The sequence below is a fragment of the Cicer arietinum genome, chromosome 7 (genome assembly GCF_000331145.2).
Source record: "Cicer arietinum cultivar CDC Frontier isolate Library 1 chromosome 7, Cicar.CDCFrontier_v2.0, whole genome shotgun sequence".
In the NCBI taxonomy this organism is placed as follows: domain Eukaryota; kingdom Viridiplantae; phylum Streptophyta; class Magnoliopsida; order Fabales; family Fabaceae; genus Cicer; species Cicer arietinum.
In genome coordinates this window covers 16,349,087-16,373,113 of record NC_021166.2, presented here as the reverse complement: position 1 = coordinate 16,373,113, position 24,027 = coordinate 16,349,087, and the positions used below count along the sequence as shown (strand labels likewise).

General features: G+C 31.0%; 4 protein-coding genes across 5 annotated transcripts in view; 1 reads left to right on the top strand and 3 right to left on the bottom strand.

Annotated features, from left to right (window-relative positions):
• The window catches only part of LOC101509456 (DEAD-box ATP-dependent RNA helicase 13), a 9,548-nt gene extending 5,070 nt beyond the window's left edge, over positions 1-4,478 (top strand). The window contains exons 8-17 of the mRNA XM_004509444.4: positions 8-79; positions 475-655; positions 1,616-1,738; positions 1,838-1,954; positions 2,197-2,301; positions 2,633-2,773; positions 2,884-2,949; positions 3,499-3,657; positions 4,004-4,085; positions 4,174-4,478. Coding sequence (XP_004509501.1) covers positions 8-79; positions 475-655; positions 1,616-1,738; positions 1,838-1,954; positions 2,197-2,301; positions 2,633-2,773; positions 2,884-2,949; positions 3,499-3,657; positions 4,004-4,085; positions 4,174-4,229 — 1,102 coding nt within the window. The 3' untranslated portion in view covers positions 4,230-4,478. The remainder of the gene's footprint in view (positions 1-7; positions 80-474; positions 656-1,615; positions 1,739-1,837; positions 1,955-2,196; positions 2,302-2,632; positions 2,774-2,883; positions 2,950-3,498; positions 3,658-4,003; positions 4,086-4,173) is intronic.
• A 3,124-nt stretch (positions 4,479-7,602) lies between these two features.
• Positions 7,603-9,800, bottom strand: LOC101499311 (protein POLLENLESS 3-LIKE 2). Its single transcript, XM_004509322.4, has 4 exons — positions 9,521-9,800; positions 9,219-9,431; positions 8,975-9,130; positions 7,603-8,733 (listed from the first exon to the last, which is right to left on the bottom strand). The coding sequence occupies exons 1-4, from the start codon at positions 9,692-9,694 to the stop codon at positions 7,846-7,848; spliced, it is 1,431 nt and encodes a 476-aa protein (XP_004509379.1). The 5' UTR covers positions 9,695-9,800; the 3' UTR covers positions 7,603-7,845.
• An 873-nt stretch (positions 9,801-10,673) lies between these two features.
• Positions 10,674-12,692, bottom strand: LOC101498990 (uncharacterized). Of its 2 annotated transcripts, XM_073370719.1 has the most exons (4): positions 12,534-12,675; positions 12,355-12,397; positions 11,358-11,471; positions 10,674-11,185 (listed from the first exon to the last, which is right to left on the bottom strand). In XM_073370719.1, the coding sequence occupies exons 3-4, from the start codon at positions 11,463-11,465 to the stop codon at positions 11,054-11,056; spliced, it is 240 nt and encodes a 79-aa protein (XP_073226820.1). In that variant the 5' UTR covers positions 11,466-11,471; positions 12,355-12,397; positions 12,534-12,675; the 3' UTR covers positions 10,674-11,053. The 2 variants fall into 2 exon arrangements, with proteins under 2 accessions (XP_073226820.1, XP_004509378.1); XM_004509321.3 differs by lacking the exon at positions 12,355-12,397 and having other exon boundaries at positions 12,534-12,692.
• Positions 12,693-17,149: 4,457 nt separating this feature from the next.
• Positions 17,150-19,920, bottom strand: PAD1 (proteasome subunit alpha type-7-like). The gene is made up of 3 exons (NM_001278992.1): positions 19,720-19,920; positions 18,902-19,316; positions 17,150-17,311 (listed from the first exon to the last, which is right to left on the bottom strand). Exons 1-3 carry the CDS (start codon positions 19,890-19,892, stop codon positions 17,150-17,152), a joined length of 750 nt encoding a protein of 249 aa, NP_001265921.1. The 5' UTR covers positions 19,893-19,920.
• Positions 19,921-24,027: the final 4,107 nt, after the last annotated feature.

Genomic DNA, 24,027 nt, shown 5'->3' with positions numbered 1-24,027 from the left:
GAATGAGACCTAATGCTGCAGTTATTGATCTTACCAATCCATCCATATTAGCAGCTAAGATTGAGGAGTCATTTATTGAGTATGTAAAATCACATCAAAGCTCTAAAACTCAAGTCCTGAGAATAAATAATTTTAGTAATATATTAATTCAGTTTGATTGAAATGGTTATCTGATTTTGGTGCTATATTATTATTTTTATGCCTACTATTCTGTTGGGTCACAAAGGGTTGCTGCCCTTTCTGGCCCCTTGTGATTCATTCCTCCATGCTAAAAAAGAGTTTTAGTTTATGATTTACTGGTTGAGCATTCTTGCTAAATTTCCGTGATGCTTCTTTATGGCCTCTTTTATAATTTTCATCTACTCAAACTGAATAGTGATTACCCACGATAAAGTCATTAAGTAATGTTTACTATGACATTAACTGTGATATTTGTTTGATGATACAACATTTCTGATTTGTTATGTGATGCAGATGCACAGAAGATGATAAAGATGCCCATTTGTATTATATTCTCACTGTCCATGGACAAGGCCGTACAATAGTTTTCTGCACGTCAATTGCAGCTTTGCGCCATATTTCTTCCATATTGCGCATTCTTGGCGTCAATGTTTGGACTCTTCATGCTCAAATGCAACAGCGAGCACGTTTAAAGGTTTGTTTCCTTTCTTTGCTCCAGTCCTTGCCGTGCTTTGTTCTTTTGTTGTTTTAATTGCTATGGTTGATGTTATATGGGATGATGATATAGACCTTTGATTCATTATTTATCATTTTCTTTCTGACGAATAACCAAATTTATTTTGATCATTGGTTGAATATTGCATCAATATTAGCTAATAAGTTGTACTTTTAAATCCTTGGACCTGCATCATTATTATGAGAATAAAATGAATAGTCCATTTGTCAATCACCATATATATCAGAAATTGCAACTCCCTTTGTAAAACCATCCGTGGAGCATACATATAGGTCATAGACATAGTCATGTCACCTAGAAAATTTAGAGGCAGAAAATACACCTTTAAAGCATGCAAGGATTCTGCTCGAATGGAATGTATCAAAATATACTCAACGCCCAGAAGAACACTGGCCTCCTTGTTATGGAGGCCTTTGAACTGACCGTTTGAAACTCTTCAAATTTAGGGCATTTTGAACCCCAAATAAGAATTTTGTTCCCTTGCACAAATGTATATCTAGTAGACTCTGAAGTAGAAAAATACAATACACACATCAAGAGAAAACAATGTGACTGAGGCCCACACACCTTGTCGTGATAGCTTTGTATTTCCATATCGATTCATAGGAAGAAGGAAAAAACACAAACTAGAAGAAGCCAGTGGTCAAACTCTTCTTTGACGACTTATGTTCAACTAATGTGCTCCAATACTATTATTTCCTAATATTTCTTTCCTAGGAAAAATTGTATCATAATAAATGTTGATATGAGTTGAGTTACTAAATTTTTAAGTATATGATCCATCCATGAGCATCACATTGGTCTACTTTGTCTCTCGTCTCACAGGGCATTGGCTTGGATTCTTGAAATTGTGAATATTGTGTTTTATTTTATTTTCTACCATCACTATGTCGTTGTTTCCTGCCCTATTTAATGCAGGCAATGGATCGCTTTCGTGAACATGAAAATGGCATACTTGTTGCTACAGATGTTGCTGCAAGGGGTCTTGATATTCCTGGTGTTAAAACTGTTGTCCACTATCAGCTTCCACATTCAGCAGAGGTAAGCCAGCTCCTTACTTCTTTCATCCATATATTAATTATTGATATTCATATATGATATATATATATATATATATATAACTTATTTCTTGTTTTTTAGGTTTATGTTCATAGAAGTGGAAGAACAGCTAGAGCTTCTGCCGAAGGTTGTAGCATTGCTTTAATCTCCCCAAAAGATACATCAAAGTTTGCTTCGTTGTGCAAGTCATTTTCAAAGGTGTCTTTCTGTGATGCCTCTTGGTTTTGTCCGATTTAATCATTTATAAGTATTCAAATTGTACTTTGTAGCAATTATTTAAATTATCTCTTATTCCTCCCAGTTAATAAGAATTTATCAAGCGATATTTTTTGAAGAAAATGTAATAAACTAAATAATCCCTATCATTTGAAATTATCAGCAATTTTTGTTGCTTTATCTAGACCAGAATAGTCAACATACATTTATGTTCATGTTTACAGGATACCTTTCAGCGGTTTCCTTTGGAGAACTCATACATGCCAGAGGTTCTAAAACGATTGTCTCTTGCACGTCAAATAGACAAGATAACAAGGAAGGATTCCCAGGTAAACTGTTTCACCTCAATCCATACCGATATGCTTTTGGAGTTTATCAATGCAAGGATGTAAGTGAGCTTGGGAGTTGTCATTATACATGGTTTGAAATAGTTTCTGACTTCACTTTTCAGCTTAAACACATTTATATCTGTTTTATTTTATTGTTTCCTTACAAGAGTCTCTCTTTTATACTTCCTTGTCTAGTTTTGTACTTTTTAGTATATATCCATGGTTGTAGTTTCTTAATTATCTTATCCTTTCTACTTTTTCCTTATATGGAATGCTTCAACTAGTGCTAACCATATGTGTACTTCTGTGCATTCAAATTTCCTTATTATAGGAGAAGGCTGAAAAAAGCTGGTTTGATCGGAATGCTAGCTCAGTTGATTTAGTTACAGAAAATAATGACAGTGAGGATGAACAAGTTAATAAATATAAGCAAAAGAAAGCCAGCTCTAAACAATTGAGGAAATTGCAGACGGTTTGTACTTGCTTTTTTTTTAAAAAAACTTGAAATGGTACATGGTTGTTGTTTTCTACTTTTCTTCCGTTGTTCCAATTTAATTATGTCTCAAATTTTGCATTATGCAGGAGCTCAGTGTACTGATTTCACGTCCTCTGCAATCAAAAACGTTTTCACATCGATATCTAGCAGGGGTGGGTATTATCCTCGTTATGATTTTCTTTCACTCTGACACTTGCTGTTTTTACCATTTGTTTTGCTCTGTTGACCAACAAGAGTAGTCACTATTGCAATAGTAGAGTTATACTTTTTAAATTTGTCCTTTAGAAGTAGCATAGTGATTGCAGGAGGTAGTGCACAAGGATACTGATTCTAACATTCTTAATGCCGAAACATAATATTGTGCACTGTCTTTCCTTGGTTCAGTCATTCCAAATCAGGCTCTTGGGTTGGGCTGTCTCTTGAACCTAGCCTAGCCTGAACCTAGCCTATATGCATTGCATGCCACTTAATCCATTTTTTTTCCTAATCCATTTTTAACTATGTATATACAATATAACCCGGACTAGCTTCATAGTTATTTGAATTCTTAGATAATATCCAAGATTGTAATGCTTACTGATAAATATCAAGATGTTAATAGATATTAAAATTGTTTCGATGAACACTATTTGGAGCATTTGTTTTGTTTTTTCCTTTCAACCTTTTTAAGGACAAATTCGGATACTATACTCTCTTTGCAGGCTGGTGTAACGCCCCTCTTACAGCAACAATTGCAACAGTTAGCAAAGCAAAAACTAAGTGACCATCAGGGAGCAGGATTAGGCAAAAAGGGAAAATTGGTTGTGATTGGTCAAGATTGTGTGGATGCACTTCACGCACTTCGAAGTGCTGGCGAAGAGGTATAATTTTTTTGTTTTGTTTTTGAAAATAGTTATTTTGCAAGCTTCATGTATGGGGAGACTTTTCGATATAAGATTTCCCTCGTTGACAAGTAAAATTGAGGAAATGCAAATTCAAATATGCAGCGGCATTCTTCTTCTTTCTCTATTTCTCCCTTCCATTTATATGTGGCCTATTATTTCATAGCCTTTGATCAAAATTAAGCTCGTCATTATTTTGAAAATAAGTATCTAGCATCTTGTGACAGGAAAATTAGGAATTTCTGTTTAGTTGAAGAGTAATATTTAGCTTACTGAATTGTTCTTGTGTTTGTTTTGTTCTTCCTTTACCTCTTTTTCCTTGCAGGTGCGCATGGATATCAAGGATTCATTTCGAAAACAAAGAAATTCAGTGGATATAAAGAGAAAAAGAAAGCAAGAGAAGACACGTAAGTTTTGTTCTTCCTTGATATTATTCATTTGTTTATTTTTACGGGCAACACTTGTGATTGGTAATTTCTGAAATGTTTTTATCAGGTTTGCGTGATCAGCGTAAAAAGCAGAAGAGAAAGCTAAACCAGGACGATGAATAGAATTTTACGCATATAACTGATATATTAGGTGAATTTTTACAACTAAGTTGCCCGATTTGCTGCATTTTATCAAGGCATCCTCTGTTGTTTCTCCTGCCTAGCTTTAGAGCTTCGAATTTTGTATGAATAATTGTTTGGTTATTCAACTTACAAGTTTATAGGTATTTATTCATCCAAAGTTGCCGAGAGATTTTGAAAGAATTGAGGTGTAAAAACTAATTAAAATGTTTATGAATTTGTTTTGTTTAAGAGCTTAGTGTAATATTTCTTTTTATAGACTGTCCTTAGTGTTTTTGCAAAAGTCTGTACCCTCTCCTACATAGTCATAAAACGAAGTGCAAAACACTACAACATTAGGGTGGTTCACGAATATATACTAAATTGAAATTTAACGAAAATATCTTTAGCATGAGTAATGAATTTAATTTGCATATTTAGTGTAAAAACGTTTTACAAATGACTTTTGTCAGAAAAAATGGCATGCTCTGTTGTGAGCTGAAGCATCTGTGCGCTCTGATGTCTTTGCTGCAACACCGCAGCAGCCAATTCTCCAATGGTTTTATCGTTGGTATCATTATTCTCTTCAGTTTGAGTGTGCTTCATTACCCATATGATGTAAGGATCATATATATATATATAGGGAAGCAGACAATCAAAAGGCTTGCAGAAAGTGGACACTACCCATTTATATATTTTGTTAGTAACCGAAGTGGATCTAACTTGATTCATTGGCGACGTTAGGCACACAATCCGTTCTAAATCGACCCGCTACGACACTTTAAAAAACGAGTTGTCTATGTCCCTTACAGTTATGATATGATATATTAAACCCATTTAATTTGTTTAAAATATACACATTAAACTATAATGTTTAAGCTTGAAAACAAAGTTTCATAATGATTTATCTAAACAAGCCCGAGTAACAAGTTACTTTTCAAATAATTTTAGATCCTTAGGCGGATCCTTTATTTATGTTTAGTCCTGCTTTCAAGATTTAATCTAAAAACCAATATATTAAATGAAAAACACTTAGAATTTTCTTTTTGGCATTGTTGATTCAGTTATGTAATAGTTTTAATTTTCTTGTTTCAGTTTATGAAAACCAAGCTTGTTAGTTGAAATCTTGGAAAAAGTACTTCTTTTGTCTCACGACAAGTGTCATTTAAAATTTTTGCACACATATTAAAATATATAAAAATTAGAAGAAAAAGATAAATCATTTTATTAAACTATTGATCTTAATCATCGGTGAATTTTTCATTATTATTACTCCAAAATATAATAATATTTTTGATGTTGTGTACATAGTAATGATTGAATGATGTTAAAAATAAAATAGTTAATGTTGTATTGAAAATTGTAAATGATATTTATTTTAAAATAATTTTATTTGCTAAAGAGACATTTATTGTGAGAAAAAGAGTCTAATTTAAAAAATACTATTAAATATGAATAGTTTCTTTGTATAGATTTATATGAAAATAATAAATGTTCGATAATCTTTAATATATCTTTGATTGTTTAGACAATTATTTGTGTGTTTTTATTTCTAAACTTAAAGAAAGAGGCAATACCATGAACTAGACCACAATGATATTATACAATAAGTTATATTCATAAAATTTCTTTATTTAGTAAGTATAAATTTTATTTGATACAAACGTTCACAATGATTGAAAATGAAGTTTAGGTCAATCAATGTGAATCGTACTACAAGTATTCCAAACCTTGACACATCGTTCCAAAATTTGAGTCTTGTATTTCTTAAAAACTGGCAATTCAACTGCATATTTAGTCATGTCCAAATGACACGCTTTTCCCTCATCATATACAAGACTGACACAACAGTCATTGGTAACAGTTGTATTTCCAAAAAATACACTTTCAAATATTAGTTTGCCACATCCTGGCTTTAATTTGCTTGCACAATCACTTAAATATTTTTCGTACGATGACAAAGGTCTGGGTGCATAACTAATATCCACAGAAGGACCTTCAGCAATTTCTGAACATATTGATGTTTTCACCAACAAAGTAAAGCTAATCATAACGGCCACAACAATGTAAGATCCATTGAATGAGGCCATGATTATATATTGATAAGGTTTTTTATTTTCCATTTGTGATCAACCAAGACATATTTATCAAGTATAATTAATATCCTAACGTTCAAGGTAATAAATACTATTATTCTAACTCATATATATTATAAAATAAAACTCATATATATAAAACCGTTAAACTTCATGCTTGTGTTTTGTACTTTTTTGGTGAATGTGATTTTTATTAATTTTGTTGGATAACGTTTTTTTCTTTCAATATTTCATTCTATAACTTATAATATTTTGAATGTTTTAAAAAGAGACTTTAATTTTTAGAAGTGAAACAAATAAAAGTTTATATTAAAAAAGTATTAGTGTTATATAGATTATTTTTAGTGTAATTGAATATCTCTTTCGGTCATTATTCGAATTTGGGTTCGTCACATTGAAATGATATATTTATATCAAAAAAATTAATGCTTTAGAGTTAATAAAATAAACAAAAGATAAGGTATGGATATTTTTAAGGCACAAAAATTGTACTTTTATTTATCTATTATTACAGTGACACAAGTTAACCCACTCTTCATCCAACAATGATAGAAACTATTCAATTATATATCGACAACAATTAATGATTAGAAATTCTTATTAATTAGATTATGGTTAATTAATATTAAACAATAAATTATTGGTTGAGTTTTTGTTACTGGAATGTATTATAATTGGTTGAACCATTTTAAGCTCATAATAAATATATATATAAAATCATATACAATATTATCTATGACTATGCTTCTATCTATGAATATTAAAATCATACAATATAAAGCATGGAATCAGAAAACTCCATTGTCATTAGGATACTCTTATTATACACATGGAAGTAAGAAGGATCTGGATATCTTTTTACTTTTGGAAGGTTTCATTCATTATTTGAGAGAGGATGTTAGAGATTAGGGGTTGATTCATAAAAAGCGTGTGAATTATAGGTCTGACTTGATTAAACACAAGAGACATGTGGGTTGTTAGTGTGACAGTTAGAGATGCAGACTTCATTACAATGTTTTTATGAATCCTAAACTTACAAGAACATGAATTATCTTTAAATATAGGAGTTGTTATATGTGAATTCCAACATCTAGGAAATATGGCTTATGAATATTGTAACAACATATTTCCAACATCATTTGCTCTGAGAGCAATCATAGAGAGAGTAAATTTGAAGCAAACAAAAGAATCAAGTGAATTGGTGATTCTACCTTACATTAGTTTCAAAAACTCTTTTAACAGAATTAGAAAAAATGAGACACTGAATGAGGCAAGCCATGTCAACAGAAAAGGAATTCATATCATATCAACTAATTATTCAAGTGAATTGCCTCTTTTACATGGCATAACAAATCAATACAACATAAATAAATTAGAGAGAACTTCAAAATGCAGCTACTCCTATCTGTAGTAGAACTTAACTGCTATAATGTAGCATACATACTAGAAATGAAGTTAAACAAATAAATGGAGACCAAGATTATCTCCAATCTAAGACTATAGTTATTGAAAATTATATTAAATTAGGCCTTTGGACTCAAAGACAGTGTAATATCTTGAAAAACCTTAAGCCTCCTCTTATCAACTTTCTTGTTGAAAATGTCATTTGACTCATTTGAAGGAGTCCCCAAAATAGCAGAGAGAATAGCATCTTCAAAGTCCTTAGTATCAGGTAACAAATCACTCAACTTATTCTTCTCAAACGAAAGCCGTCTCGCTTTGTTCTTCTCCGGCGGCGCAAGCACATTGATGTTCACATCATTAGTATTTACTCTCATCAACCCTGCGGCATTTCCGGACCTCGTTCGCTTAAGTGTCTCAGAGATTTGATTCTCATTAGACGACGATGACAGAATTGCAGATGACTTTGCTGCATAAAATGGTGGAGCTGCAACATTAAGTGAGTTTCCCAAAGGAGCAATGCAATTACTACCTTTATAATTTGGTGGTGGTGCTATGTGATTTTTCACAATGTTGGAATTGATATTCTCATCACCAAACTCATCTTGAGTTTTGATTGGTGGTGGAAAACTTGATTGGTGATGATGATGATCCTTACAAGGCTGAGGCTGCCAAATTGATGAAGAACCAAGAAAAGCTTCAAAGAGTCTACTTTGTTCAATCCTATCAACTCCTCCTTTGTTCATCATTTCATGTTCAAGGTCTTTGAGCATTTGTTGTGCTCTTTCATAGGCTTTCAGATGAGAATCTGAGCCTCTTGGTCCATCTGTCACAGCAGGTTTTACCCTATGGAGGGTCTCTTTTGCCTCAGAAATTCTTCCTTGTTTCATCAAACATATGCCTAAATTGCACATCTTGTTGTTGTCTGGTGCTAGTGAAAGCGCGCGGCGATAGGCTTCTTCAGCTTCGATGTAGTTATTCTGTTGCATTAAAGCCCATCCTAAGTTTCCCTTCATTTATCAAACAGTTTAAGTATCAGTTCGATGCCGAAGCCCAAAGTGAAAATCAAAGTGTAACAAAATTAAGGATAAATATATTTTTAGTCTCTATATCCAACAATTTCTTAAGAAAAAACTAAAAACTAAGAGTATGCTGTGTAATTTTTTGGGACAGAACAAAGGATACAGAGACTAAAAACAAAATTTTAGGACTAAAAGTAAATTTGAAGAGCATATGTGTTGGTTTTCTTACCAATAATCTAGTGGCTTCTTGTTCCACTGAGACTTGAAACTTCTTCCCTTGAGATCTAGCAGTCTTTGTGCGCTTACCATTGAAAGCCAACCCTTGTTGAATTAAATAAAGCTTATGTCTCAATAGAGCAATTTGGTCATCAAGTCTACCACATCTCTGTTCAAAAAACAAATAAAAACTAGAATCAGTATCATTATTACTAATGCAAATAAAAATTAATTGGTAATTGAGTGAATTAACTAACCTTATAAAGATCCAATAGGATATTATCAAGAGATTCTTGTGCTTGATCTGAACATCTAGTTCTAAGCGATTTAATTGCTTCAATAGCTTCTTCAGCCCTATTTTGTTGCTTCATAACAATAGCCATATCTTTCAAAGCACTATCCACTCTATCTCCCGCGTTTATCGCTGCCCAAAACAAGGGAATCGCTCTCTCAGGATCCTTATCAACCAACTGAACATTATAAAAATGACCCATTTAGTTGAAATTAAAAATAACAACTTTGAAAAAAACAAGGTAGCCCAGAAGGTGAAAATGAATACCTGAACGTTTTTGGCTCTGACATAAGGAGAATCACCAACAGGGACCTTATGGGTGATGTGAAAAGATTCACCAACAGATCGAGTTCGAGGAACGCCAAGAGGTTTTGCAGGTGAAGAAGGTGCTGATTTTGATGGTCTGAAACCTGGAGGAGCATTCCACATTTCTTGCAACATTGTTGAAAATTAAAAGATTGCAAGTTTTTCGAATAGACTTTCCTGCGGGGAACAAAATGGATAGTGTTTGTGAAGAATGTAATAAGAGGATGAAGAATGAGATTTAGAACAAAGAATCGGGTTTTTAAATTTACGAAAACTAGCCGTTAGAAATATTGAGCCGTTGGAGATACCATTGGTTTGGGTTAATTATATTACCATGTTTGCCAATAATGGGCTTTCTTTTACGATTTGGTCCAAAATTAAATTCTCACAAAAAAAAAACCAAACGTTTTCTCTCAAAATTAAGAATATTTCAAAATAAAAACTCTTCATTTAAAAAACTAAAATGCAGTATTTTTTTTATTTGCACTTGTTATAAGAAAAAAATATCTAATTATCTCATACAAACCCATTATAATTGATCGACAAAATATTTATTAAAAATATATCATAATAATTATATCATACCAACCCATTATAATTAAAAATATTCACATTCAATAGAGTATATAAATTAAATCTTTAAATTTTCTTTTTGACAAGAAATTAAATCTTTATATATTCTTATTGAACTCTTAAGTTTTAAACCAGACAAGATTATTATATTAAAAAAATTGAATTATATCAATTCATAAAAAATAGAAATTATAATGCTTCAATGGTATAATAATTGCTAAAATATTATTAGAGTAATAGTAAATTTATTTTTATCATAACAACTATCATTGAGACGGCACTAACCGGTACATCTATTTGTTTTTCTTTCCCTTTTTTGATTGGGCAAAGAACAATACAAGTGTAAATAAAATCGTTGAAACTATTAATCGTAAAATTTGAAGAAAATATATCATCTATGAGTATAGAAACTTCAATTATTTGATTGGATAAAGAATGAAAAAAATATTTTTAAAAAATAGTTTAAATAAAGGGTAAAATTAGAAGTAAAAAACCACATAAAAGAGAGAGAGAATACACTCTCCTTAAGAAAACCTAAAAATAAAATAAAGTGATTCATCATGTGAGCCACACAATCTGAATTGGAATTTCCAAAATCCTACATAAAAAACACAACTGAAATTTCAATAACTTCACCTTGAATTGAATCAAACACATGCATTAGGGGAACCAAACTAATCCTACAACAAACTTTAACTACAGCAAACAAGCCTTATAAACCCTAACATCAAACATGATATAAGAACTTCAGTGGTATATAATTTATATGAGACATCGCATAGATGGTAATTAGAAACATAATTCTGCCCATTTTGTGCCTGCTTTTGTACCATTATTACGAAGCTGCTATCTAGCAACAACGAGAAACTATGCCACAATCCCAAACAAAAAACATGGTCACCATCCTCTATCAAGTATCCCCTATAGTGCCCGAAAACTGTCTGCTTTATCTAGTCTTGCTGTTCCTGAGCTTGATGACTCACCCATTGCCTCAGGAGATGCTGCAGTGTGTGGGGTTTCCCTATTTAGAGAAGTTGGCATACCCGAAATCTCCTGAAAATGATTATAATAAATAAGACAGGTTAGGGAGCATGGATCAATTAGAATATGAACAACCTAGTTTTCAAGATAATCCCTTTATCTTCTATATAGAAACCTCATATGACAACAAAAAGAAAAAGTGGCGCTGTTGCTAATAAGAAAATAACAGAATTTTGTCTCATACCTTCATCAAATGTAACCTCAAATCACACATTCGAGTCCTACTTCCAATCCTTGCAATCACAAATTTTGAATAATGGTACAACGTGTCAGCAGCAGCTTCCTTTTTCATTTCTAGCTGAAACCAAACTCAGTTTTTTCACATAAATGATTTGGAGAGAATATAAATAACCCCACAGACAGTAATCAATAACACTTACTGTTCACTCAAAACCACAGAAACCTTTGATTTATTTTTAAGTTGTTCCTCATTTTAAACCAAAGATAGATTTGCATGAGAAACAAACAACAATGAACTCAATAAAAATCCAAAATCAAATAAGGAGCCATCGATCGCATATCCTCAGTTATTGGCTACACAAATTGACTGTCTCGTCAGTCACCAACATATATCTTTATATATAAAAAAAAACAGTCAAAACAATGAGTGCCAGAGAGGAAGTTTCCTGTAAATAAAAGAATAAGGGAGAGGGAGCAGGGCGGCCGGCCCAACATAAGTTGAGGCCTAAGGTGGAAAATGTGAAATTAAGGCCTTAGTAATATATTCACGCGATCATAAGGTCTCACACTAGTCAAGAAAATCGATTCAGATTTCAGAGACCTTAGTGCCACTTCCTGATGAAAATATTTCCAAGTTTCAAAGGCCTAAACCTAGTGCTTCACTAGTTTGAACTTGGACTGTCCCTCTAAGGAAGTTTCAGTATTCTAAGGCTAAGGCTTATTTTGTTGTCTTAACCCTCCAATTTCCAAGGGAATGAGACATTGATAATCCGAAATTCTATCGGGAGGTAAGTAAAGTCTGACCCATATCTCTTACAGTTAGGATTGGAACAAAGGTTAGGAGGGCATGTGAGAACCCTAAGTAAGGCTCTGAGTTCTTCAGAATCAAATTCATGGCCATAAGATGCTGTTTTTTGATTCACTTGGATATTCTAAGTTTTCTAGTTAATAAATAGGATTTGACCGATGCAAAAAATAATAACAAGAATTGTGAATGATACCTATCAGGACCTTGAATCTTGAGATAAATCAAATGAATCGCAACTGATTAAAGCATTACGATTTCAACAATCAGAAAAGTAACAAAGATGGAATTGAGGCAGGAAAATGAATGAACATATTTTGGTAAAAAAAAGATGGAAATTGGAAATTGGAAATTGGGGGTTTGAAAGGAAATGACCTCTTCATCTTCTTTCATGATTACAAACCACCGCTGAATTGATTTGATCTTCTTCCCGTTTCTCGTTCTGATGCTTCTACTGGAAGCTCTCGATTGTGAATTTTGACCAACGCCGAACCAACTGAACTTTTATTTTGGCTACATACATTTTTATCTTCAATTTTTATTTTTTTTTCACCTCCTTTCGAATTAATCATTCAACCTCACCACAATCTCTAAAATTATAAAATATTTTATTCATAATTAATTTATGTATAATTAATAATAAATTTATTTATTTAAATTACACAACAATCCCTTAACTTAATTTCAAGTAACATTTTAGTGTTTTATATCTTTTTATTCTCGAGTTGGTCATTTATTTTAATTTTAAGTTATAATTTGATATTTTATGTTTTAAAATGTCAATAATGTTGTCCTTTTTTATAAAAATTCAAAAAAATCATTAAATTTTTCAAACAAAACCCATAAAATTCATTATCATCTTCAATAAATACAAATTTAATCAAATTAATAACTTAAATTTTGAAATAAACTCATATTTTCATTTTAAGAATGAAAATATGAGTGTATTTGAATATTTGAGTTATGAATTTGATAAAATTTGCATTATATTGAAGATGGTTATTAATTTTATAGGTTTTGGTTGAAAATTTTGATGATTTTTTGTATAAAAAAGGATAACATTGTTAAAATTTTAAAACATAAAATATCAAATTGTCACTTAAAATTAAAACAAATGACCAACTCAAAAAAAATGACTAAAACGTTACCTGAAATTAAGTTAAGAGACTACAAATATAATTTAGCCATTTATTTATAAGATAACACAATTTTATCAATAAATTTGTCTATAACATTAATGTAGAATCAACGTTTTATTCGATTATAGTGTCATATCAAAATCTCTAAGAAAAAAGTTTACATATATATTATTTTGATTGGTATTTTTTTCAATTTTAAAATGTATTTGGAAACTCACAAAATTACGGAACTAATTTGATCGACTTTTACAATTTCAGAGACCAATTTGTATATTCACTATTTTTTCAATATCAATTTATATGTTAGGATTGTAATAAGTTATATCGAGGTAAACTTTTTAAGATTTTGTATGTCAACAAAATTTAAAGTCTAAATTTGACATCTAGTCTATCATGTATTTTTAAAATTTGACATCTAGTCTATCATGTATTTTTAAAATTTGAATCTCACTTTTCTAAAAGTCTAGTATGATATGTAAACTTATTCATAATTTTATTTTATAATAACATTTAAATAAATAATGAGCCATAGACTAATGAATTTGATTTTATGCTAAATAATTTTATTTGTAAATATATATTTTTTAGATTTAACACTATATTTTAATGAATTTGATTTTATATCATATCATATCATAATTTAAATAAGTCTTAGTTTAAAATAGACTAAAATGTTAATAAACTTATAATTTAGCATAAAGTTTAAATTCTAATATATAATAATAATAATAATAATAATAATAATAATAATAATAATAATAATAATAATAATAATAATAAATATTATTCTAATATAAGTAGGTTGGTTTAGTACGTCTATAAGATTTTTTTGTGGCTTGTGGTCTAGTTTTTGTTAGTTAAATAAACTTTAAAAAAAAAATTATTTTAACTTTTGTTTAAATTCTTTGATCTATGTAGACTAAACCGTAGCTTGAACAGATGCAAGTAAAATTTATTGGATCACTTTCTCCCATTAGCTTAATTTGTTGTTTAGTAATCATTGTATAATTTTATATTTTTCTATTAAAAGTTAAGTGTTGTCCCTACTAAATTAACAATTTTTTAGAAAATATTGGTAGAAACAAAAAGATATATTATGTATCTAATAGTGTATTTACATTATTTTTATTTTATTTTATTTTATGAGTGACAACCACAATTATGGAACATAGTTTCTTTTAATAAATTTTGTGAAGAATCACTGTCCAATTTTATAGGAGATTAATAATTAAATAATTGTTGCTTTCTCTCACACACACATATAGATACATGATTTTCAAAATGTTGAAAATTAATTGTACAACAATTTAAAAAATATGACTACAAATAAAAAATAACTGCCCCATCAACCAAAAGTCAGGAATTTTTTTTTAGATTCATGTTAGTTGACTTGGCTTATTTCCACTTTTATATTACGCTAAAAATTATTTTTATTTAAGTTTTTTATTTTTTTATTATAATCTCTTAATTATAATCTCTTAAGTTCATAAATAACTTTGAGACAATATAATCATTTTTGCCAATTTTTTTGTTTGAGTTTGTCTACTATTTTTGTTTAATATTTATTACATAAGTATTATGTTTTGATGATTAAGCGTCTGACATATAAAAAAAAATTAAACATAATAAAAATTTGACGAATTCAAATAAAAGTCTAACAAAAAAAAAGTTTTTAAATTTATAATTTAAAGTTATAAAATTAATATATAAAAAGAAAGTGGAATCTAAAAATAATGTAAAAGTCATTAATATAAGTTTATTTATTGTGAGAACCTTACACATACACTAATTAGAAGTTGACGTTCAAACACGGTTGGGGGCTCAATATTCCATTCCAATCACAATATCTACTAAATGTCCGAAACAATCAGAAAGTTTTACCCTTTTATTTTTTTTAATTTTTTTTAATTTTTTTTAATTTTTTGATACACAAGTGTATTGTAATAGGATTCTTATCTTTACATTTTATATAAATTATTAATTTTAATATTTTTAAATAATAATAATAATAATAATTTACTTATATCTCACTAAGTTAATTTAAGTTCCGAAAAATTTCAAGAATATATATTTTTTTAAAAAATTTGAATTTTGTATCAGAATTTTTTTTAGATTTTTCGACATACAAAATTGTAATTTTCGAAAATGCATTTGTATTTTTCAGTATACAAAAAATATATTTGTGCATTAGAGAATTTAAAAAAAAAATTTCGATACACAATTTAAAATTTAAATCCTACTAAAACACACTTGTGTACCAAAAAAATTTTAAAAAAAATTTCAGTATACATAATTCAATTTTTTTAAAACATAAGTTCCGGAATTTTTTTTATTTTTAAGTATTTCGAAATCCAAAATAAAATTAATAGAGTAAAAAAAATACTTCATATAAAACGTAGGATAGGAGTATACGGTAATTATGATTTGTTAGCACGACTCTGATCTTTTGGGATGTAATGCAGCAGTAGGATTAAGAAACGTGTTTCGAAATAGACTTTTGGGCTGACATAAGTCCAATAATAGTCCCAATTACTACATTACTACTTATTAAAAAGTATGCTTAATTTTCAATATTTCACCTAACTCAATCAATATACTAATTTTAGCGTAAGAGTTTTGTATTTACCCTCAATCACCGGACATTACTTCGTCAAAGATTCCGATCAATCCCCACTATTCACAGTGCATGCTTTTTTCCGATGTGTCGTTGCTGTTTAAGAACAACTAAATGATGATGAATGGCAATTTGGAAAGAGTTAGGATAACACATGACGCAAATTCTCTACGGTAATAAAATTCTAAATTCATAAGGTCAAATAAATCTAAGCCATTAAAAAGAGATCAAATAGATAAATCAAATTTCATGATTAAAAAGAGATCAAATGTTTTGATAAAAAAGGAGAGAGATCAAATGATTGATAGTTAAAACCAAATTTCATGATTAGACATTTAATGTTTTTCAATTGTTGAGATCACTTATGATATTTCATGATTAGACATTTAATGTTTTTCAATGGTTGAGATCACTTATGATAGCTCGAAATCCATTTCTGGCAACACAACACCAACAACAATTAACAGACATTAAAAATAACAGCATTGAGATGAAATATGCCAGTCATTCAACTATATTTCCGAGATTTCAAATTGAGCTTTCTGGTTTTTTTAAGAATCATAATTTGTGAAAGATGTTTTTTTCTTCTTCTACTGTACAATCTAACATTATAATTCCAACGGCCACATTCGACTTCACTTCCATATTCAACATTACCACAAGCATTTGTTAAAGAACACAACGAAAGGTCAATGTGGTGTCAAAGTTAAAGGAGGACCTACATGAAAGGAAAAAAAAACATAAAAACTAATTTGTTACAATAAAATAATTTAAAAGATCGTGAGAACAATTTTGCCTTTTTTTTTCAAATATAATAAATCACAATATAAATTTTTATGAGCTCTATTCTCAAGACATATATACTATGACACTTTTATTGCTTACCTCGTGTAACAATGGACTAATAATTGCATGCAAAATATATTTTGGATGCACCTTTCAGACTCCATTTGCAACTCGACTAATAATGACATGCAATTAAATTGAAAAAGACTACATGAAATGACCTAAACACAATAAAAAAGTCATTTTAAAGTTAGGCCAACACACAGCATAGACAATTCACAAGCTAAACAAATATAACAGAAAATCATGTCTCAGAATGTCCTGTGTAGCCTCGGCAGCTCTTTTCTTTGTTCAATCTCAGATCCTATGGCATCAATTTTAGCTTTCAATAAGTAGAGCCAACATCTAACAAGAACCATGCTTGTGTAATACAAAAGAAAAGAAACATAAACTCATGTATCCTTAGGAGGAGCTTTCTTTGCAGCCTCAGCAGCTGCTTTCTCTGCTTCAATCTCAGCAACAATGGCATCAATTTCAGCTTCCTCTAATTGACGAAGACCATTCTCCTTGGTCATCACAGCAACTTCAATGTTCTTGCCTCCACTCTCAACAACCTAATTACATATGCCGACAAGGAAAAGCCAAATGTTAAGATATCAGATCCAGTTCCATATGTATAAATTATTACTAGTGCATAATAGTACAATAATTATTCAACAGGATTACACAATTACTGCATCCATTATAATATTTGACTGTCAAGCAATACACCATCAGCAAGGAATATCATAAAATGTAATTGAAAGTTTTGGCATTAATGAATCATAGATTAAATACATGTTCATGTGAACCAGTGTTGTTAAATTAATAGTCGCTACAGCATAAGAGAGTTCGAACAAATCATTATTGTTCCACAAGAGCAAGTCTTACATGGACACAGTCACAAATGAAAGTATTTGGGCACACATACATAAATGATAAAAATTAAAAGAGAAACAATTTAATCACATCATTTAATTCTTTTTTCTTTTAATTTAATTTATTTATGTGTGTGCGCCTAACAATTTGTGTCTAAACGTAGTGCCGATATAAGTATTTCTCATTAAAGGATACACTATTTATTACAAAATGTTGTCAAAAGCGCTATAGCCCTATTGCATAGAGGAATTTTAACAAACCACTATTTTCTGTGATCCACGATTGAGAACACTTGTGAACACAAATAATGCATGTGTTTTAATCTTATTCAATAATAAATATTCTACAAAAGAAAAAGCTATGTCTGTATTATATATAACAAGTTTACTATATTGACTAATTTTTATTTTAATATCGACAAAGAAACTGTGTTGATCACTTGATCATGAATCAGAAAGTGGTGAGATCTCAAATGTATGAAAAAAGGGCAACTTAGAGCTACAAAAGCCCCTGCCGTAGCAGGATTTAGAGAATGGTCACACCCATTGTGGTCAATTGTTGGTAGCCTTACCTTATATGCACATGAGGCTAATATTATGACTCATCTAAACTAGTGGAAAAGTCAAACCCACCTTAAGCATATGAGTATATGTCTAACACAGGTAATGTATCCTAAACTTCCTCCAAATTTGCAGTCAAATGATTCTTTTAAGGTTTCCTCAAAAGCATTAATTCGTAAAGTACTAACATAAAGAACTGAAATCTTCAGGCTCTGTTTGGGAGTTTGGAGGGAGGGGAGGGCTTTGGGAAGAGGGGAGGATAGAAAAAAAGAGGGAAATCTTTCACCTTATTTAAGATGGTGTTTTTGTAGAGAATGAGAAGGCTGTGCATATGATTAATATATTTTTTACTTTTGAGATTATTATAAAGAGATGAAAACCATTTGAAGAAATTATGTAAGCCCTCCAAAACCCTCATCCAACACAGTTTTTGTGTTCCCCTCTGGGCGACAATCCTTCCTTCAATTTTCCTTTCCTTGTTCCTTTATTCCAAGGCCCACCCCTCCCGTCCTAAACTCTCAAACGGAGCCTAAAAGTTCTTCCAAAGTCCCAGGTCATTGACAGCATTAAAAGATAGAAAAAGACACATGCAAAGCGCAGAGAATGACAGCACCTATATCTTAAGCAAGAAAAAAAGACCTTACACAAGTTGCAGCAAAGAACCTAAATAAATGATAAAGTCAGGTATTCTTTCTTTTACAAACACTAAAGAATAAATGAACTTACTTCAAGCAATGCCCGGATTGCCAATTTGACAGTTTCTTGACCAGAAGTTTCTTTAAAGTTTTTCTCTAGAAACTCACGGATTGAATTTGAGTTTCTTCCAGTTGCATTAGCTTTCCAAGCTGAAAAGGTACCAGAAGGGTCTGTTTGGTACAGGGATGGTGACCCAGTGTATGGATCAAATCCAACAATCAAGGTTGATAGGCCAAAGGGTCGAACACCGCCACTTTGTGTGTACTTCTGCTGAAGACCTGCAATGTAACGGGTTATATACTCGACAGTGACAGGATCCTCAACAGTAAGCCTGTGACTTTGACATTCAACTCGTGCCCGGTTAATAAGGACACGGGCATCGGCTTTTAGTCCAGCACAAGCAAGGGCAATGTGATCATCCAGATTAACAATCTTCCTTACTGATCTGCAAAACAAAAGCAAAATTACGGTAAAAAAACCCAAACAACATGTTATACTATCATCAAAAAAAAAAAAGAAGAGTTTGCAGTAAATTGGGAAAAACATTGCTGCCACTTGAGCAACTGATCATTATTCATTCACATAATAAATCACACAACTACAATACTTATCACATCAGGATCCAAGTCTTACAACAGAAGCATAGCAGTCTCAAATTAAATGTTCAATTACTTCAATATACAAAATGCTCTGATGAAAATGTGTTCACTGCAGAGCATAGAAACGACATAAAGTAAGGATCATGCTTTAAACCCTAGGATCCCAAAATTGAACCTAATCGAAGGGAAAGGAACAATAATGTTAATGAGCATTTTTATATAAAATAAAATTGAAAAAAAGTGCGAAACCTAGTGTCCTGGAGTTTGGCGGTGGATTTCTTCTCGACGCCGAGAACGACATTATCGGTACCACGTACACCAACGGCAGCGTTACCTTTACGAACGGCTTCGAGGGCGTACTCGACTTGGAAAAGATGACCATCGGGAGAAAAAACTGTGATAGCTCTATCGTACCTCGCCATATTGATATTTTTGTTGTGCTTCTTTTTCTACTTTCCGATTCAAACAAACCTATGAAATGAAGCTTTCTCTTTTTTTCGGTAGAGAAGTAACTCTGTTGTTGTTGACTGATGCTGCTTGGGCAACAAGCAGCTCAATTATGTTGGGCCGATAAGGCCTTCTTTCATGGACACTTACCAATTTTACTGGAATTGTTTTTTATACCACCTTTTTCTTCTACACCTCTTCTTTTAATTCCTCCAAAATATTTTTTTAAAGAGGAAAAAAGATATAATTCTAGAAAAAAAGAAAAAATATAAAAAACTAAAATCCTTAAGTTAATTTTATGGGATTTTTATTTATATATAATTATTTTTTAAAATTTAACCATTATACTATATATTAAAAAATATATACCAAACAAATATTTTTTTTGTTCAGTAAGAGATCATATATTATGGGATTTAATTTTTCTTTTGAATTTAACAAAATAATATTTTTTAATTTAATAAATAAAAAATAATAAAAATACTTAGAAAAAATAAAATAAAATATATCAAACGAGTAGATATGCCAAAACAAATAACGTGTTCTAAATATTTTATAGATAAATGCAATTTTATTTTGTTAATATTTTTTGGATTTTTTTTAATTGCATTACAAACTGCTGAAAATATATTTATTTGGAATTTTAATTGAATTTTAAATTACTTAATACTACTCTAGAACACAATATATATAAAAAATGATATTTGAAAAATTTATGTTTGTGGTCTTAACTTTTAATCAAATCCATAACTTTTCAAATGTTATTTTTACTTATATTTCATGAGTACCACTTTAATAATTTTAGAAAATAAAAATAAATAATTTTAATTAGAAAAAGCAAATTAAAAAATATTATGATAGAAGTTTAAAGTAAATAAAATAAATTTAAACAATAAATTGAAATATTTCTTTCCAAAAATTAAAATTAAAGAAAAGTCATTTTTTAAAAGTTAATTAATTTTTAAAGCCAAGAAAAGAAATTTTTATTTTTATTTTATTTTATGAAATTATTAAAGTGATATTAAGTAATTTAAAATTAAATTAAAATGTCATGTCACCATGATTTTCTATATCATCGTGCAAATTTTCTACACAATCACTTATGTTATTGTCAAATCATTAAATTGAAGCTCAAATGAAAATTGGGACCAAATGTTAATATATTCTAAAATATTGGGACATCTCTGCTGTGACAGATAATCTATACTCTAACACAATTATTAAAATAATGTTCTCTCTCAACTTTTCATTCATTTGATTCCTCAATTCCAGCTGATATACACTTACATGGTCAAACGAAATCACATGAATCATTTAAAAGAAAAAGAAATCAAATGTAATATTTTTCATCATTTTTATACAAGGAACAAAGTATACAGAAGCAATTTGTTAGGTAGAGTAAAACATTAATAAAATAAGACTACAGAGAAATGGTTAAAAACAAAACAATACAAATAATAGGACTAAGCCTTCTATAAATAACAATGTTAGAAACAAACTACAACACAACTGTGAATCAAAAAATAAATAATAATTTATAATTATATTTATCAGCTTTCTTAAAATTAGTTAGACAAATCAGGATTTGATTTGATCCTTTTAATTTGTAATTATTAGATATAAATGTTGTAACGATTATTTATATCGAGAAATATCAAAGCAAAAAGGGCATCAAACCCTAATTTGTGACATGGTATCAGCAGGTTCGATCAAACCTGTGAGTTCTTAGTTAATCTTGGCTTTATTTAGCGACACTCACTGAGTCGCTCTTGAAATCGTTCCTTCCGTTCTTGGTCCTTGCTTGTTTCGCGAATACGTTGCGAACTCTCAACCATAGCTGCCTGTCGACTCTTGGTTTCATCTTCGCGATTCGTTATTGTCTTTCACAATTTTTCGGTGTTGAGATTGTGCTTCTGGATTGTTTCTCGCTGCTGTTGGATCGTCATTCTGGTTTGTTGATCGTCATTCTTGCTGTTATTGCTTATCGCGGCTGTTGCTAACTTCCTTGATCGTCATTCTTTGTGGTTGTAGTCGTTCTCGTGCCTTGGGTAATTCTTTTTGGCTTACGGCTTTCTTTTTGCTTACTCCTGATTTAATTCCACCTTTCTTTTTGCTTGCCTAAGGCTGTGATTTTTTTTTTCTGCACATTAACAAAAAAAAAAAAAGTCTACAAATATATATTTTTTTGTGCACATGCAAACTCATGGCTTCTGAAAAAGAAAGAGACAACTTTTGTGTCCGTTTTACTGGCAAGAATTACGCTGCTTGGGAATTTCAATTCAAAATGTATGTTAAAGGAAAAGGATTATGGAGTCACCTTGATGGGGTTTCGAAAGCACCGATAGAGAAAACTGCCTTAGATGCATGGGAAATCAAAGATGCTCAGATTATTTCTTGGATTCTCAATACTATTGATCCTCATATGATCAATAATTTGCGCTCTTTTTCAACTGCTCAAGAAATGTGGAACTATTTGAAGCGTATCTACAACCAAGACAATACGGCCAAACGTTTTCATTTGGAGCTAGAGTTAGCCAACTACAAACAAGGTAATTTGTCAATTCAAGAATATTATTCTGAATTTTTGAATTTATGGACAGAACACTCTGCTATTCTATTTGCTGCGGTTCCCAAGACTTCTCTCGCGGATGTCCAAGCTGTGTATGACACTAGCAAGCGGGATCAGTTTCTCATGAAACTTCGTCCAGAATTTGAGGTTGTTAGAGGTGCTTTGCTGAACAGAAATCCTGTTCCTTCTTTGGATACACGTGTTGGTGAACTTCTCCGAGAGGAACAACGTCTCTTTAATCAAGGAACCATGTCTCATGATGTTGTCACTTTTGAACCTGTTGCATATGCTGCTCAAAGCCGAGGTAAAGGTCGTGATATGCGACAAGTCCAATGTTTCTCGTGTAAACAGTTTGGACATGTCGCTCGTAGTTATAATATGAAATTTTGTAATTATTGCAAGAAACAAGGTCATATTATCTCTGATTGTCCCACGCGCCCTCCACGACCAACACAACATTCTGTGCAGGCATTCCATGCCACTAAGAGCTCTGCAATTGGTCCTTCCATTCCTAGTGCCTCTAATGGTGGTGCTCTACAGCCCAAAATGATTCAACAAATGGTACTTTATGCTCTTTCAGCCTTGGGAATTCAGGGTAAGTCTTCTAATGTTTCGAATCCATGGTTTCTTGATTCTGGTGCATCCAATCACATGACGGGTTCTTCTAAATTCTTGCACAATTTACATTCTTATCATGGTAATCAGAAAATTCAAATTGCTGATGGTAATACTATTTCTATCACTAATGTTGGTGATATCAACTCTGATTTTCGGGATGTGCTTGTATCACCTGGACTTGCTTCCAATTTATTGTCTGTTGGACAATTGGTGGACAACAATTGTAATGTTAATTTTTCTCGTGATGGTTGTCTTGTGCAGGAGCAGGTGTCGGGGAAGGTGATCGCGAAGGGGCCTAAAGTGGGAAGATTGTTTCCACTTCAATTTATTTTCAATCATTTATCTCTTGCTTGTAATAGTGTTTTGAATTCTTATGAGGATTGGCATAGAAAATTGGGTCATCCAAACTCTACTGTTTTGTCTCATTTAGTTAAAACTGGTTTATTGGGAAATAAAAATGTTGTTTCTAATGCCTCTGTGCCATGTTCTGTTTGCAAATTGGCTAAAAGTAAAACACTTCCTTTTCCGTCTAGTGCTCATCGTGCTTCCACGTGTTTTGAGATGATTCATAGTGATGTATGGGGACTGTCTCCTGTAACTTCTCATGCTCACTATAAATATTTTGTCACATTTATTGATGATTACAGTCGTTTTACTTGGATATATTTTCTTCGGTTCAAATCTGAAGTGTTTTCTATGTTTAAGAAATTTCTAACATATGTTGAAACTCAATTTCAAACAAGTGTTAAAATTTTTCGCTCTGACTCTGGTGGTGAGTATATGTCTCATGAGTTTCAGGAGTATCTTCAGCAAAAAGGTATTTTGTCTCAACGATCATGTCCAAATACCCCCCAACAAAATGGAATGGCAGAACGTAAGAATCGTCATTTGCTTGATGTAACGCGCACCTTACTTCTTCAAGC

Excerpts from the sequence above, each read along its gene's own strand:
- PAD1 (NM_001278992.1), bottom strand. The coding sequence starts at position 19,892 with ATGGCGAGGTACGATAGAGCTATCACAGTTTTTTCTCCCGATGGTCAT. Across the intron at positions 19,317-19,719 it reads GCCAAACTCCAGGACACTAG|ATCAGTAAGGAAGATTGTTA; the intron begins GTTTCGCACTTT and ends TTTGTTTTGCAG. Across the intron at positions 17,312-18,901 it reads CAATCCGGGCATTGCTTGAA|GTTGTTGAGAGTGGAGGCAA; the intron begins GTAAGTTCATTT and ends ATATGTAATTAG.
- LOC101499311 (XM_004509322.4), bottom strand. The coding sequence starts at position 9,694 with ATGTTGCAAGAAATGTGGAATGCTCCTCCAGGTTTCAGACCATCAAAA. Across the intron at positions 9,131-9,218 it reads TCCTATTGGATCTTTATAAG|AGATGTGGTAGACTTGATGA; the intron begins GTTAGTTAATTC and ends TTTTTTGAACAG. Across the intron at positions 8,734-8,974 it reads AAGAAGCCACTAGATTATTG|GGAAACTTAGGATGGGCTTT; the intron begins GTAAGAAAACCA and ends TGATAAATGAAG.
- LOC101498990 (XM_004509321.3), bottom strand. Across the intron at positions 11,186-11,357 it reads TGAGGTTACATTTGATGAAG|GAGATTTCGGGTATGCCAAC; the intron begins GTATGAGACAAA and ends AATCATTTTCAG.